The sequence below is a fragment of the Manacus candei genome, unplaced genomic scaffold (assembly GCF_025592945.1).
Source record: "Manacus candei isolate 608988 ecotype Guabito, Panama unplaced genomic scaffold, ASM2559294v1 h1tg000629l, whole genome shotgun sequence".
NCBI lineage: Eukaryota > Metazoa > Chordata > Aves > Passeriformes > Pipridae > Manacus > Manacus candei.
In genome coordinates this window covers 1-15972 of record NW_026138677.1, presented here as the reverse complement: position 1 = coordinate 15972, position 15972 = coordinate 1, and the positions used below count along the sequence as shown (strand labels likewise).

At 71.4% G+C, this 15972-nt stretch overlaps 1 protein-coding gene across 1 annotated transcript; it reads left to right on the top strand.

Annotated features, from left to right (window-relative positions):
• Positions 1-230: 230 nt before the first annotated feature.
• On the top strand, positions 231-15551 carry LOC127466173 (cytochrome P450 11B, mitochondrial-like; the record flags this gene model as incomplete). The annotated part of the gene is given in 7 exon segments (XM_051776775.1): positions 231-448; positions 3592-3747; positions 7219-7418; positions 9945-10240; positions 15379-15423; positions 15464-15484; positions 15486-15551. Coding segments are annotated over 7 exon segments (1002 nt in total), but the record flags the coding sequence as incomplete, so codon positions are not given.
• Positions 15552-15972: the final 421 nt, after the last annotated feature.

The following is a 15972-nucleotide window of genomic DNA, read 5'->3' as shown; positions in this document are numbered from 1 at the left end:
ACCCTCCCCAGCCCCACATCCCGGGGGTGTCCCCGATCCTGGGGGTGTCCCCGGCCCCCTCCCCAGCCCCACATCCCGGGGGTGTCCCCGATCCCGGGGGTGTCCCCGGCCCCCTCCCCAGCCCCACATCCCGGGGGTGTCCCCGGCCCCCTCCCCGGCCCCCTCTCCGGCGGGGTCGTCCTTGGCCACGGGCGATAAAAGGGGGGCCCGTGCCGGGGGTGGTCGCAGCCATGGGGGCCCCGGGCTGGCTGTGGGGCCGGGGGGCGCGGCGGGCGCTGAGCTCGGGGGGTCCCCCCCCCGCGGAAAAGGGGGTGCGACCCTTCGAGGAGATCCCCCGGGCCGGCCACAACCGCTGGGTCAACCTCCTGCGCCTCTGGAGCCGGGGGGGCTTCCAGGACTTCCACCGGCGCATGGAGGGGGGCTTCCAGCGCCTCGGACCCGTCTACAGGTGGGGACCCCCCCGGGGGGGGGGGACCGGGGACCCCCAAACCATCCCGGGGACCCCCAAATCATCCCGGGGACCCCCAAACCATCCCGGGGTGGAGGGACACGGGGGGTGGTGACCGGGGACCCCCAAACCATCCCGGAGACCCCCGGGGTGGAGGGACGCGGGGGGTGGTGACCAGGGACCCCCAAATCATCCCGGGGACCCCCGGGGTGGAGGAACACGGGGGGTGGTGACCGGGGACCCCCCGGGGGGGCTTCCAGCGCCTCGGACTCGTCTACAGGTGGGGACCCCCCCGGGGGGGGGACCGGGGACCCCCAAACCATCCCGGGGACCCCCAGGGTGGAGGGACACGGGGGGTGGTGACCGGGGACCCCCAAACCGTCCCGGGGACCCCCGGGGTGAAGGGACACGGGGGGTGGTGACCGGGGACCCCCAAACCATCCCGGGGACCCCCAAATCATCCCGGGACCCCCGGGGTGAAGGGACACGAGGGGTGGTGACTGGGGACCCCCGGGGGGGCTTCCAGTGCTTCGGACCCGTCTACAGGTGGGGACCCCCCAGGGGGGTGACCGGGGACCCCCAAACCATCCCGGGGACCCCCAAATCATCCCGGGGACCCCCAAACCATCCCGGGGACCCCCGGGGTGAAGGGACACGGGGGGTGGTGACCGGGGACCCCCAAATCATCCCGGGGACCCCCGGGGCGGGGGGACCCCCTCGGGTGGGTGGTCTCGGTTGGCCCCGTCCCATCCGGGTTCCCCCGGGGTGGGTGGGGTGGCCCCCATTTGGGGGGTCCCCTTTATTTGGGGGGTCCCCGTTGAGGGGTGCGGGGGGGGTGGTTCCTGTTGAACCCCAATTTGGGGGTCCCACTGATGGGGTCTCGGTTTTGGGGGTCCCACTGGGGGTCCTACTGTCGGGGTCCCTGTTTTGGGGTCCAGCTGGGGTTCTCACTGATGCGGGGGTCCCTGTTTTTGGGGTGCAGGGAGCGGGTGGGGTCCCTGAGCTGGGTGTTCCCCATGGACCCCGTGTCCCCTCATTTGGGGGTCCCAGCTTGGGGGTCCCTCTTTTGGGGTCCTATTGGGGGTCCCACTGATGGGATCCCAGTTCCGGGGTCCCAGCGGGGGTCTCACCGGGGTCCCACTGACGGGGGTCCCCGTTTTTGGGGTGCAGGGAGCGGGTGGGTTCCCTTGGGTGCTCCCATTAACCCCGTGTCCCCCCCGATTGGGGAGTCCCCGTTTTTGGGGTGCAGGGAGCAGGTGGGCTCCCCTGGGTGTTCCCGCTAACCCCCTGTCCCCCCCGATCGGGGGTCCCCGTTTTTGGGGTGCAGGGAGCGGGTGGGCTCCCCGGGCTGTTTGTTCCCGCTAACCCCCTGTCCCCCCCGATCTGGGGGTCCCTGTTTTTGGGGTGCAGGGATCGAGTGGGCTCCCCGGGCTGTTTGTTCCCACTAACCCCGTGTCCCCCCCGATTGGGGAGTCCCCGTTTTTGGGGTGCAGGGAGCGGGTGGGCTCCCCGGACTGGTTTTTCCCACTAACCCCCTGTCCCCCCCGATCGGGGGTCCCCGTTTTTGGGGCGCAGGGAGCGGGTGGGCTCCCCTGGGTGTTCCCATTAACCCCGTGTCCCCTCCATTTGGGGGGTCCCTGTTTTTGGGGTGCAGGGAGCGGGTGGGCTCCCCGGGCTGGTTTTTCCCACTAACCCCCTGTCCCCCCCGATCCGGGGGTCCCCGTTTTTGGGGCGCAGGGAGCGGGTGGGCTCCCCTGGGTGTTCCCATTAACCCCGTGTCCCCCCCTCATTTGGGGGTCCCCGTTTTTGGGGTGCAGGGAGTGGGTGGGCTCCCCTGGGTGTTCCCATTAACCCCGTGTCCCCCCCATTCGGGGGTCCCTGTTTTGGGGTCCTATTGGGGGTCCCACGGATGGGATCCCAGTTCCGGGGTCCCACTGACGGGGTCCCCGTTTTTGGGGCGCAGGGAGCGGGTGGGCTCCCCGGGCCGGGTGTTCCCATTAACCCCGTGGCCCCCCCATTTGGGGGTCCCCGTTTTTGGGGTGCAGGGAGCGGGTGAGCTCCCCGGGCTGTTTGTTCCCATTAACCCCGTGTCCCCCCCGATCCGGGGGTCCCCGTTTTTGGGGCGCAGGGATCGAGTGGGTTCCCCGGGCTGGTTTTTCCCGCTAACCCCGTGTCCCCCCCGATCCGGGGGTCCCCGTTTTTGGGGTGCAGGGAGCGGGTGGGCTCCCCGGACTGGTTTTTCCCGCTAACCCCCTGTCCCCCCCGATTGGGGGGTCCCCGTTTTTGGGGCGCAGGGAGCGGGTGGGCTCCCCGGGCTGTTTGTTCCCATTAACCCCGTGTTCCCCCCGTTTTTGGGGCGCAGGGAGCGGGTGGGCTCCCCGGGCCGGGTGTTCCCATTAACCCCGTGTCCCCCCCATTTGGGGGTCCCCGTTTTTGGGGTGCAGGGAGCGGGTGAGCTCCCCTGGGTGTTCCCACTAACCCCGTGTCCCCCCCATTCGGGGGTCCCTGTTTTGGGGTCCTATTAGGGTCCCACTGATGGGATCCCAGTTCCGAGGTCCCACTGACGGGGTCCCCGTTTTTGGGGCGCAGGGAGCGGGTGGGCTCCCCTGGGTGTTCCCGCTAACCCCCTGTCCCCCCCGATCGGGGGTCCCCGTTTTTGGGGCGCAGGGAGCGGGTGGGCTTCCCCGGGCCGGGTGTTCCCATTAACCCCGTGTCCCCCCCGATTGGGGGGGTCCCCGTTTTTGGGGCGCAGGGAGCGAGTGGGCTCCCCGGGCTGTTTGTTCCCACTAACCCCGTGTCCCCCCCGATCCGGGGGTCCCCGTTTTTGGGGCGCAGGGAGCGGGTGGGCTCCCTTGGGTGTTCCCATTAACCCCGTGTCCCCCCCGATCCGGGGGTCCCCGTTTTTGGGGCGCAGGGAGCGGGTGGGCTCCCCTGGGTGTTCCCGCTAACCCCCTGTCCCCCCCGATCGGGGGTCCCCGTTTTTGGGGTGCAGGGAGCGGGTGGGCTCCCCGGGCCGGGTGTTCCCATTAACCCCGTGTCCCCCCCGTTTTTGGGGCGCAGGGAGCGGGTGGGCTCCCCGGGCTGGTTTTTCCCGCTAACCCCGCGTCCCCCCCGATCCGGGGGTCCCCGTTTTTGGGGCGCAGGGAGCGGGTGGGCTCCCTGGACTGCGTGAACGTTCTGCTGCCCCGGGACGCGGCTCAGCTGCTCCGGGCGGAGGGTCCCTTCCCCCGCCGCATGGGCATCGCCGCCTGGAGCGCCCACCGCAGCCTGCGCGCCCACCGCTGCGGGCTCTTCCTCCTGTGAGACCCCCGCGGGCACGGGGGGGCACTGGGGGGCACTGGGGGGCACTGGGAGGCACTGGGAGGCACTGGGAGTCACTGGGATGGGCGTTGGGGGGCGGGGGGTGCAGGGATGGGGGCACTGGGGGGCACTGGGAGGCACTGGGAGTCATTGGGATGGGCGTGGGTGGGGCGGGGGGCGCAGGGATGGGGGCACTGGGGGGCACTGGAGAGCACTGGGAGGGCACTGGAGGGCACTGGGAGGCACTGGGGGGCACTGGGAGTCACTGGGATGGGCGTTGGGGGGCGGGGGGTGCAGGGATGGGGGCACTGGGGGGCACTGGAAGGCACTGGGAGTCGCTGGGGGTCACTGGGATGGGTGTGGGGGGGCGGGGGGCGCAGGGCTGGAGGCACTGGGAGGCACTGGGAGGCACTGGGAGTCATTGGGATGGGCGTGGGGGGGCGGGAGGCGCAGGGATGGGGGCACTAGGGGGCACTGGGAGGCACTGGGGGGCACTGGGATGGGCGTTGGGGGGTGGGAGGCGCAGGGATGGGGGCACTGGGAGGCACTGGGAGGCACTGGGAGGCACTGGGAGGCACTGGGAGTCATTGGGATGGGCGTGGGTGGGGCGGGAGGCGCAGGGATGGGGGCACTGGGGGGCACTGGAGAGCACTGGGAGGGCACTGGAGGGCACTGGGAGGCACTGGGAGGCACTGGGAGTCATTGGGATGGGCGTGGGGGGGCGGGAGGCGCAGGGATGGGGGCACTGGGAGGCACTGGGAGGCACTGGGAGGCACTGGGAGGCACTGGGAGTCATTGGGATGGGCGTGGGTGGGGCGGGAGGCGCAGGGATGGGGGCACTGGGGGGCACTGGAGAGCACTGGGAGGGCACTGGAGGGCACTGGGAGGCACTGGGAGGCACTGGGAGTCATTGGGATGGGCGTGGGGGGGCGGGAGGCGCAGGGATGGGGGCACTGGGAGGCACTGGGAGGCACTGGGAGGCACTGGGAGTCACTGGGATGGGCGTTGGGGGACGGGGGGTGCAGGGATGGGGGCACTGGGGGGCACTGGAGAGCACTGGGAGGCACTGGGAGTCATTGGGATGGGCGTGGGGGGGGGGGCGCAGGGCTGGGGGCACTGGGGGGCACTGGGAGGCACTGGGGGGCACTGGAGGGCACTGGGAGTCACTGGGAGTCACTGGGAGGCACTGGGGGGCACTGGGGGGCATTGGGGGGCTCTGGGAGCACTGGGGGGCACCGGGAGGCACTGGAGGGCACTGGAGGGCACTGGGAGCACTGGGCAGCACTGGGAGGCACTGGAGGGCACTGGGAGGCACTGGGGGGCACTGGAGGGCACTGGGAGGCACTGGGAACACTATAGGGCACTGGGGGGCACTGGGAGGCACTGGGGGGCACTGGGAGGCACTGGAGGGCACCGGGAGGCACTGGGAGGCACTGGTAGGTACTGGGGGGCACTGGGCGGCACTGGGGGGCACTGGAGGGCACTGGGAGGCACTGGGAGGCACTGGGTGGCACTGGGAGCACTGGAAGGCACTGGTAGGTACTGGGGGGCACTGGGAGCACTGGGAGGCACTGGAGGTAGAGAGATGGGGATACTGGGGGGTGTGGGGGGGCACCGGGGGGCAGAATGGATGGGGGGGGTGAGGTGGGGGCAGCAGTGGTAACCCCGCCCCTGCTCTGACCTTTGACCTCTCCCTGACCCCACGTGACCCCGCGTGACCCCGCGTGACCCCGCTTGACCCTGTGTCCCTACCCCCATGATCCCCTGTGACCCCCCCTCCTCACCCGGGGGGACCCCCCGACCCCATTTTTGGGGTGTTTTGAGGCAGGAACGACCCCACGTGAGGCTCAAACTGTCCCTGGCTCCCTCTGACCCCCCCGACCCCATTTTTGGGGTGATTTGGGGCAGGAACGGCCCCGCGTGGGGCTTGAACTGCCTGTCCCTGTCTCCCCCTGACCCCATGTCCCCGTTTTTGGGGGGCTCGGACTGCCTGGTGCTGTCTCCCCCTGACCCCCCCCTGACCCCGTGTCCCTGCTTTTGGGGTGATTTGAGGCAGGAATGGTCCCACGTGGGGCTGGGACCCCCTGATCCTGCCCCGCCCCTGACCCCCCGACCCCGGTTTTGGGGTGATTTGGGGCAGGAACAGCCCCATGTGGGGCTCGGACTGTCTGTCCCTGGCTCCCCCTGACCCCCCCTGACCCCGTGTCCCCGTTTTTGGGGTGATTTGGGGCAGGAACGGCCCCGCGTGGGGCTGGGACCCCCTGACCCTGCCCCCCCCGACCCCGTGTCCCCGTTTTTGGGTTGTCCCGGGGCAGGAACGGCCCCGCGTGGGGCTGGGACCCCCTGGCCCTGACCCCCCCTGACCCCGTGTCCCCGTTTTTGGGGTGATTTTGGGCAGGAACGGGGCTCGGACTGTCTGTCCCTGTCTCCCCCTGCCCCCCCCTGACCCCGTGTCCCCGTTTTTGGGGTGATTTGGGGCAGGAACGGCCCCGTGTGGGGCTGGGACCCCCTGTCCCTGACCCCCCCTGACCCCGTGTCCCGGTTTTTGGGGTGATTTTGGGCAGGAACGGCCCCGCGTGGGGCTCGGACCCCCTGTCCCTGACCCCCCCGATCCCGTGTCCCCGTTTTTGGGGTGATTTGGGGCAGGAACGGGGCTCGGACTGTCTGTCCCTGTCTCCCCCTGACCCCCCCGATCCCATTTTTGGGGTGATTTTGGGCAGGAACGGCCCCGCGTGGCGCTCGGACTGTCTGTCCCTGACCCCCCCCTGACCCCGTGTCCCGGTTTTTGGGGTGATTTTGGGCAGGAACGGCCCCACGTGGCGCTCGGACCGGCTGACCCTGACCCACCCTGACCCCCCCTGACCCCGTGTCCCGGTTTTTGGGGTGATTTTGGGCAGGAACGGCCCCGCGTGGCGCTCGGACTGTCTCCCTCTGACCCCCCTGACCCCGTGTCCCCGTTTTTGGGGTGATCTGGGGCAGGAACGGGGCTCAGACTGTCTGTCCCTGTCTCCCCCCGACACCCTCTGACCCCATTTTTGGGGTGATTTCGGGTAGGAACGGCCCCGCGTGGGACTGGGACCCCCTGGCCCTGACCCCCCCTGACCCCGTGTCCCCGTTTTTGGGGTGATTTTGGCCAGGAACGGCCCCGCGTGGGGCTCGGACCCCCTGTCCCTGACCCCCCCGATCCCGTGTCCCCGTTTTTGGGGTGATTTGGGGCAGGAACGGGGCTCGGACTGTCTGTCCCTGTCTCCCCCTGACCCCCCCGATCCCATTTTTGGGGTGATTTTGGGCAGGAACGGCCCCGCGTGGCGCTCGGACTGTCTGTCCCTGACCCCCCCCTGACCCCGTGTCCCGGTTTTTGGGGTGATTTTGGGCAGGAACGGCCCCACGTGGCGCTCGGACCGGCTGACCCTGACCCACCCTGACCCCCCCTGACCCCGTGTCCCGGTTTTTGGGGTGATTTTGGGCAGGAACGGCCCCGCGTGGCGCTCGGACCGGCTGGCCCTGAACCGGGCCGTGCTGTCCCCGGCGGGGGCCCGCAAGTTCCTGCCGCTCCTGGACTCCGTGTCCCGGGATTTCGCCGAGTCCCTGCGGGGCCGCGTGCGCGGGACCCCCGGGGGGGCCCTGACCATCGACCCCCACCCGCTGCTCTTCCGCTTCACCCTCGAGGGTGCGTGGGGACCCCCCTCCCGGGGTGGGGGGGGGAGCGGGGGGAACCCCCCAAGGGGATGGGGGAGGGATGGATTGAGACCCCCGGGATGGGGGACGATGGGACCCCCGGGACCCCCATGGGATGGGGGAGGGATGGATTGGGACCCCCGGGACCCCCCGGGATGGGGGACGATGGGACCCCTGGGACGCTCAGGGGATGGGGGGGATGGACCGGGACCCCCGGGACCCCCGGGATGGGGGAGGAATGGATTGCGACCCCCGGGATCCCCCCGGGATGGGGGACGATGGGACCAGGACCCCTGGGACCCCCCCGGGATGGGGGACGATGGGACCGGGACCCCCATGGGATGGGGGAGGGATGGGACCCCCGGGATGGGGGACGATGGGACCGGGACCCCCGGGACCCCCCGGAACGGGGGACGATGGGACCGGGACCCCCCGGGACCCCCCGGGTTGGGGGACGATGGGACCGGGACCCCCGGGACCCCCCGGGATGGGGAAGGGATGGACCGGGACCCCCGGGACCCCCCGGCACCCCCCGGGATGGGGGACGAGGGGACCCCTGGGACCCCCCGGGATGGGGGAGGGATGGATTGGGACCCCCGGGACCCCCCGGGATGGGGGACGATGGGACCGGCCCCCAGAATGGGGGACCGAGATCCCCGGCACCCCCGGGATGGGGGACGAGGGGACCCCTGGGACCCCCCGGGATGGGGGAGGGATGGACCGGGACCCCCGGGATCCCCCGGGATGGGGGATGATGGGACCAGGGACCCCTGGGATCCCCCCGGGACGGGGGACGATGGGACCCCCCGGGACGCCGAGGGGATGGGGGACGATGGGACCGGGACCCCCGGGATGGGGGATGATGGGACCCCCGGGATCCCCGGGATGGGGAAGGGATGGACCGGGACCCCCGGGATCCCCCCGAGATGGGGGACGATGGGACCGGGACCCCCGGGATGGGGGATGATGGGACCCCCGGGATGGGGGACGATGGGACCGGGACCCCCGGGACCCCCCCGGGATGGGTGACGATGGGACCCCCGGGACGCCCAGGGGATGGGGGGGGATAGACCGGGACCCCCGGGATCCCCGGGACGGGGGACGATGGGACCGGGACCCCGTGGGACTCCTGGGACCCCCCGGGATGGGGGAGGGATGGGACCCCCGGGACCCCCATGGGATGGTGGGGGGGAGGTGACAGTGGGGTCCCCAAGAGAGGGGGAAGGTGACAGTGCGACCCCAGGGGACGGGGGGTGACAAAGGGACCCCATGGGACCCTCGGGGGATGGGTGGGTGACAAAGGGACCCCATGGGACCCCCAGGGGATGGATGGGTGACAGTGGGACCCCCTGGGACCCCCAGGGGATGGGTGGGTGACAAAGGGACCCCCTGGGACCCCCAGGGGATGGATGGGTGACAGTGGGACCCCCTGGGACCCCCAGGGGATGGATGGGTGACAAAGGGACCCCCAGGGGATGGATGGGTGACAGTGGGACCCCGTGGGACCCCCGGGGATGGGTGGGTGACAAAGGGACCCCGTGGGATGGGGGGGGCCGACAGTGTGTCCCCCCCCCAGTTTCGGGTACTGCCGTTGCCCCACTGATGGGGTCTCTGTTTTGGGGGCTCATTTGGGGTCCTGGTGACGGGGTCCCTGTTTTGGGGTCCAGTTGGGGTTCTCACTGACGGGGTCCCTGTTTTTGGGGTGCAGGGAGCGGGTGGGCTCCCCTGGGTGTTCCCATTAACCCCCTGTCCCCCCCATTTGGGGGTCCCCGTTTTTGGGGTGCAGGGAGCGGGTGGGCTCCCCTGGGTGTTCCCACTAACCCCGTGTCCCCCCCATTTGGGGGTCCCTGTTTTTGGGGTCCTGTTGGAGTCCCACTAATGGGACTTCACTTCTGGGGTCCCTTTTGGGGTCTCCCCGGGGTCCCACTAACAGGGTCCCTGTTTTTGGGGGCGCAGGGAGCGGGTGGGCTCCCCTGGGTGTTCCCACTAACCCCGTGTCCCCTCCAATTGGGGGTCCCCGTTTTTGGGGCGCAGGGAGCGGGTGGGCTCCCCTGGGTGTTCCCATTAACCCCGTGTCCCCCCCATTTGGGGGTCCCTGTTTTTGGGGTCCTGTTGGAGTCCCACTGATGAGACTTCACTTCTGGGGTCCCACTGGGGGTCTCCCCGGGGTCCCACTGACGGGGTCCCCGTTTTTGGGGTGCAGGGAGCGGGTGGGCTCCCCGGGCTGGGTGTTCCCATTAACCCCCTGTCCCCCCCATTTGGGGGTCCCCGTTTTTGGGGTGCAGGGAGCGGGTGGGCTCCCCTGGGTGTTCCCACTAACCCCGTGTCCCCCCCCATTCGGGGGTCCCCGTTTTTGGGGTGCAGGGAGCGGGTGGGCTCCCCTGGGTGTTCCCATTAACCCCCTGTCCCCCTCGATTGGGGGGTCCCCGTTTTTGGGGCGCAGGGAGCGGGTGGGCTTCCCCGGGCCGGGTGTAATTAATTAATTAATTAACTAATTAACTAATTAACCCCCCCCCAGCCAGCAGCTACGCCCTGTACGGGGAGCGCCTGGGGCTGCTGGGGGGCTCGGCGGCCGAGGGGGCCGAGCGGTTCCTGGGGGCGCTGGAGGAGATGTTGGGGACCACCCTGCCCCTCCTCTTCCTGCCGCCCCCCCTGCTCCGCCTGCACCCCCCGCTCTGGCGGCGGCACCTCCGGGCCTGGGACACCATCTTCCAGCACGGTGAGGGGGGCGGGACCCCCGCCCGGGGGGAACGGGACCCCCGCCCTGAGGGACCGGGACCCCCCCGTGGGACCCCCACGCTGGGGGAACTCCCTGTGGGACCCCCGCCCTGGGGGAACGGGACCCCCACCCTGGGGGAACGGGACCCCCCCGTGGGACCCCCACGCTGGGGGAACTCCCTGTGGGACCCCCCACCCTGTTGGAACCTCCTGTGGGACCCCCACCCTGTCGGAACCCTCTGTGGGACCCCCCACCTTTTGGACCCCCCTGTGGGAACTCCCTGTGGGACCCCCATCCTGCAGGGATCATCCTGTGGGACCCCCACGCTGTGGGAACTCCCTGTGGGACCCCCACCCTGTGGGAACGGGACCCCCCCCCGTGGGACCCCCACCCTGTGGGACCCCCGCACCCAGCGGGGATCACCCTGTGGGACCCCCCACCCTGCGGGGATCATCCTGTGGGACCCCCACACTGGGGGAACTCCCTGTGGGACCCCCCATGCTGTGGGAACCCCCTGTGGGACCCCCCACCCTGTGGGGATCATCCTGTGGGGCCCCCATGCTGTGGGAACCCCCCATGGGACCCCCACCCTTTGGGGATCACCCTGTGGGACCCCCACCCTGAGGGACTGGGACCCCCCCGTGGGACCCTCACGCTGTGGGAACTCCCTGTGGGACCCCCACCCTTTGGGAACTCCCTGTGGGACCCCCACCCTGCGGTGATCACCCTCGGGGACACCCTGCAGACACACTCCCTGTGGGACCCTCACCCTGTGGGAACCCCCTGTGGGATCCGCACCCTTTGGGGATCATCCTGTGGGACCCCCACCCTGCCGGGATCACCCTGTGGGACCCCCACCCTGTGGGAACCCTCTGTGGGACCCCCACCCTGTGGGAACTCCCTGTGGGACCCCCCACCCTGTGGGGATCACCCTGTGGGACCCCCACCCTGCCGGGATCATCCTGTGGGACCCCCGCCCTGTGGGACCGGGACCCCCCCGTGGGACCCCCACCCTTTGGGGATTACCCTGTGGGACCCCCACCCTGGGGAAACGGGACCCCCCCGTGGGACCCCCATGCTGTGGGAACTCCCTGTGGGACCCCCCACCCTGCGGGGATCATCCTGTGGGGCCCCCACCCTGTGGGAACCCTCTGTGGGACCCCCCCCACCCTGTGGGAACTCCCTGTGGGACCCCCACCCTGCGGTGATCACCCTCGGGGACACCCTGCAGACACACTCCCTGTGGGACCCTCACCCTGTGGGAACTCCCCGTGGGACCCCCACCCTGCAGGGATCACCCTGTGGGACCCCCACCCTGTGGGAACCCTCTGTGGGACCCCCACCCTGTGGGAACCCCCTGTGGGACCCCCCCCACCCTGCTGGGATCATCCTGTGGGACCCCCATGCTGTGGGAACACCCTGTGGGACCCCCACCCTGTGGGAACCCCCTGTGGGACCCCCACCCTGCCGGGATCACCCTGTGGGACCCCCACCCTGCCGGGATCACCCTGTGGGACCCCCACGCTGTGGGAACTCCCTGTGGGACCCCCACGCTGTGGGAACTCCCTGTGGGACCCCCACCCTTTGGGGATCACCCTGTGGGACCCCCACCCTGCCGGGATCACCCTGTGGGACCCCCAAGCTGTGGGAAGCCCCTGTGGGACCCCCACCCTTTGGGAACCCCCTGTGGGACCCCCACCCTGCTGGGATCACCCTGTGGGACCCCCAAGCTGTGGGAAGCCCCTGTGGGACCCCCACCCTTTGGGAACCCCCTGTGGGACCCCCACCCTGCTGGGATCACCCTGTGGGACCCTCACCCTGTGGGAACTCCCTGTGAGACCCCCACCCTTCGGGAATCATCCTGTGGGACCCCCCACCCTTTGGGGATCACCCTGTGGGACCCCCACCCTTTGGGAACCCCCTGTGGGACCCCCACCCTGTTGGAACCCTCTGTGGGACCCCCCACCCTGTGGGGATCATCCTGTGGGGCCCCCATGCTGTGGGAACCCCCCATGGGACCCCCACCCTTTGGGGATCACCCTGTGGGACCCCCACCCTGAGGGACTGGGACCCCCCCGTGGGACCCTCACGCTGTGGGAACTCCCTGTGGGACCCCCACCCTTTGGGAACTCCCTGTGGGACCCCCACCCTGCGGTGATCACCCTCGGGGACACCCTGCAGACACACTCCCTGTGGGACCCCCACCCTGTGGGAACCCCCTGTGGGATCCGCACCCTTTGGGGATCATCCTGTGGGACCCCCACCCTGCCGGGATCACCCTGTGGGACCCCCACCCTGGGGGAACCCTCTGTGGGACCCCCACCCTGTGGGAACTCCCTGTGGGACCCCCCACCCTGTGGGGATCACCCTGTGGGACCCCCACCCTGCCGGGATCATCCTGTGGGACCCCCGCCCTGTGGGACCGGGACCCCCCCGTGGGACCCCCACCCTTTGGGGATTACCCTGTGGGACCCCCACCCTGGGGAAACGGGACCCCCCCGTGGGACCCCCATGCTGTGGGAACTCCCTGTGGGACCCCCCACCCTGCGGGATCATCCTGTGGGGCCCCCACCCTGTGGGAACCCTCTGTGGGACCCCCCCCACCCTGTGGGAACTCCCTGTGGGACCCCCACCCTGCGGTGATCACCCTCGGGGACACCCTGCAGACAACTCCCTGTGGGACCCTCACCCTGTGGAACTCCCCGTGGGACCCCCACCCTGCAGGGATCACCCTGTGGGACCCCCACCCTGTGGGAACCCTCTGTGGGACCCCCCCACCCTGTGGGAACCCCCTGTGGGACCCCCCCCACCCTGCTGGGATCATCCTGTGGGACCCCCATGCTGTGGGAACACCCTGTGGACCCCCCCCACCCTGCCTGGGATCATCCTGTGGGGACCCCCACGCTGTGGGAACCCCCCGCGGGACCCCCACCCTTTGGGGATTACCCTGTGGGACCCCCACCCTGGGGAAACGGGACCCCCCCGTGGGACCCCCACGCTGGAGGAACTCCCTGTGGGACCCCCCACCCTGTGGGGATCACCCTGTGGGACCCCCACCCTGCGGGGATCACCCTGTGGGACCCCCCATGCTGTGGGAACACCCTGTGGGACCCCCCCCACCCCTGCTGGGATCATCCTGTGGGACCCCCACCCTGTGGGAACCCCCTGTGGGACCCCCACCCTTCGGGGATCACCCTGTGGGACCCACACCCTTTGGGGATCACCCTGTGGGACCCCCATGCTGTGGGAACCCCCTGTGGGACCCCCACTCTTTGGGGATCACCCTGTGGGACCCCCACCCTTTGGGAACTCCCTGTGGGACTCCCCACCCTTTGGGAACCCCCTGTGGGACCCCACGCTGTGGGGGATTACCCTGTGGGACCCCCACCCTTTGGGGATTACCCTGTGGGACCCCCCACCCTGCCGGGATCACCCTGTGGGACCCCCACCCTTTGGAACCCCCCTGTGGGACCCCCCAACCTTTGGGAACTCCCTGTGGGACCCCCACCCTACCGGGATCACCCTGTGGGACCCCCACCTTTGGAACACCCTGTGGGACCCCCATGCTGTGGGAACACCCTGTGGGACCCCCACCCTTTGGGGATCACCCTGTGGAACCCCCACCCTGTGGGAACCCCCTGTGGGACCCCCCACCCTGTGGGACCCCCCACCCTGCGGGGATCATCCTGTGGGACCCCCCCACCCTGTGGGAACCTCCTGTGGGACCCCCATCCTTTGGGGATCACCCTGTGGGACCCCCACCCTTTGGGGATCACCCTGTGGGACCCCCCACGCTGTGGGAACTCCCTGTGGGACCCCCACCCTTCGAGGATCACCCTGCGGGACCCCCACCCTTTGGGGATTACCCTGTAGGACCCCCACCCTGCCGAGACCCCCCCTGTGGGACCCCCACCCTTTGGGAACCCCCTGTGGGACCCCCCCACCCTGCGGGGGATTACCCTGTGGGACCCCCACCCTGTGGGATCACCCTGTGGGACCCCCACCCTTTGGGAAATCCCCCCGAGGACCCCCCCCCCCACGTGGGACCCCCCCCTCCCAACCCTTTGGAATCCCCCTCGCAGGACCCTCCTCCCTGTGGGACCCCCCCCCTCCTCCTTGAGACCCCCGCCCCCGTGTGACCCCCCCCCACCCGTGGGACCCCCCCCCGTGGGGTGAGGGGGGGTCCCAGTGCCCCCCCATGTCCCCCCCGGGGATCCTCGAGGGCGGGGGGGTCAGGAGGATGTGGGGGGGTCCCGGTGCCCCCCCATGTCCCCCCCCCGGGATTCCTCGAGGGTGGGGGGGTCAGGAGGATGTGGGGGGGTCCCGGTGCCCCCCCATGTCCCCCCCCGGGGATCCTCGAGGGTGGGGGGGTCAGGAGGGTGTGGGGGGGTCCCAGTGCCTCCCCATGTCCCCCCCCGGTATCCTCGAGAGGGGGGGATTCGGGGGGGGTCAGGAGGGTGTGGGGGGGGGGTCCCGGTGCCCCCCCATGTCCCCCCCCGGGGATCCTCGAGGGTGGGGGGGTCAGGATGGTGTGTGGGGGTCCGGTGCCCCCCCATGTCCCCCCCCGGGGATCCTCGAGGGTGGGGGGGGTCAGGATGGTGTGGGGGGGGTCCCGGTTGCCCCCCCATGTCCCCCCCCGGGGATCCTCGAGGGCGGGGGGGGTCAGGAGGGTGTGGGGGGGGTCCCGGTGCCCCCCCATGTCCCCCCCCCGGGGATCCTCGAGGTTGGGGGGGTCAGGAGGATGTGGGGGGGTCCCGGTGCCCCCCCATGTCCCCCCCCCCGGGGATCCTCGAGGGCGGGGGGGTCAGGAGGATGTGGGGGGGTCCCGGTGCCCCCCCATGTCCCCCCCCCCGGGGATCCTCGAGGGCGGGGGGGGTCAGGAGGATGTGGGGGGGTCCCGGTGCCCCCCCATGTCCCCCCCCGGGGATCCTCGAGGGCGGGGGGGTCAGGAGGGTGTGGGGGGGGTCCCGGTGCCCCCCCATGTCCCCCCCCCGGGGATCCTCGAGGGTGGGGGGGTCAGGAGGATGTGGGGGGGTCCCGGTGCCCCCCCATGTCCCCCCCCCGGGATCCTCGAGGGCGGGGGGGTCAGGAGGGTGTGGGGGGGTCCCGGTGCACCCCCATGTCCCCCCCCCGGGTTTCCTCGAAGGTGGGGGGGTCAGGATGGTGTGTGGGGGTCCCGATGCCCCCCCCCCACCCCCTGACGGTGCCCCCCCCCCTCTCCCCCCCCCCGCAGGCCGACGAGAACATCCAGCGCATCTACCGCGAGTTCTGCGGGGGGGCCCGGGGGGGGGTCCCCGGGGGGGGGTCCCGGGGGGGTCCTGGCGGAGCTGCTGCTCCAGGGGCCACCTCCCCCTCCCCTCCATCAAGGCCAACGTCACCGAGTTCACCGCGGGGGGAGTGGACACCGTGAGGGCACGGGGGGGCACGGGGGGACCACGGGGGGGGGCACGGGGGGGGCATGGGGGGGGGCACGGGGGTCACCGAGTTCACCGCGGGGGGAGTGGACACCGTGAGGGCACGGGGGGGGCACTGGGGGGGCACCGGGGGGGGGGACACCGTGAGGGGCACGGGGGGGGGCACGGGGGAGCACGGGGGGGCCACGGGGGGGGGGCACGGGGGAGTGGACACCGTGAGGGCACGGGGGGGGGCACGGGGGGGGCATGGGGGGGGTACAGGGAGGGGGGGCACAGGGGGGCACGGGGGGCACGGGGGGGGCACGGGGGGGGGCACGGGGGGTGTGGACACCGTGAGGGCACGGGGGGGTACGGGGGGGCACGGGGGGGGGCACGGGGAGTGGACACCGTGGAGGGCACGGGGGGGTACGGGG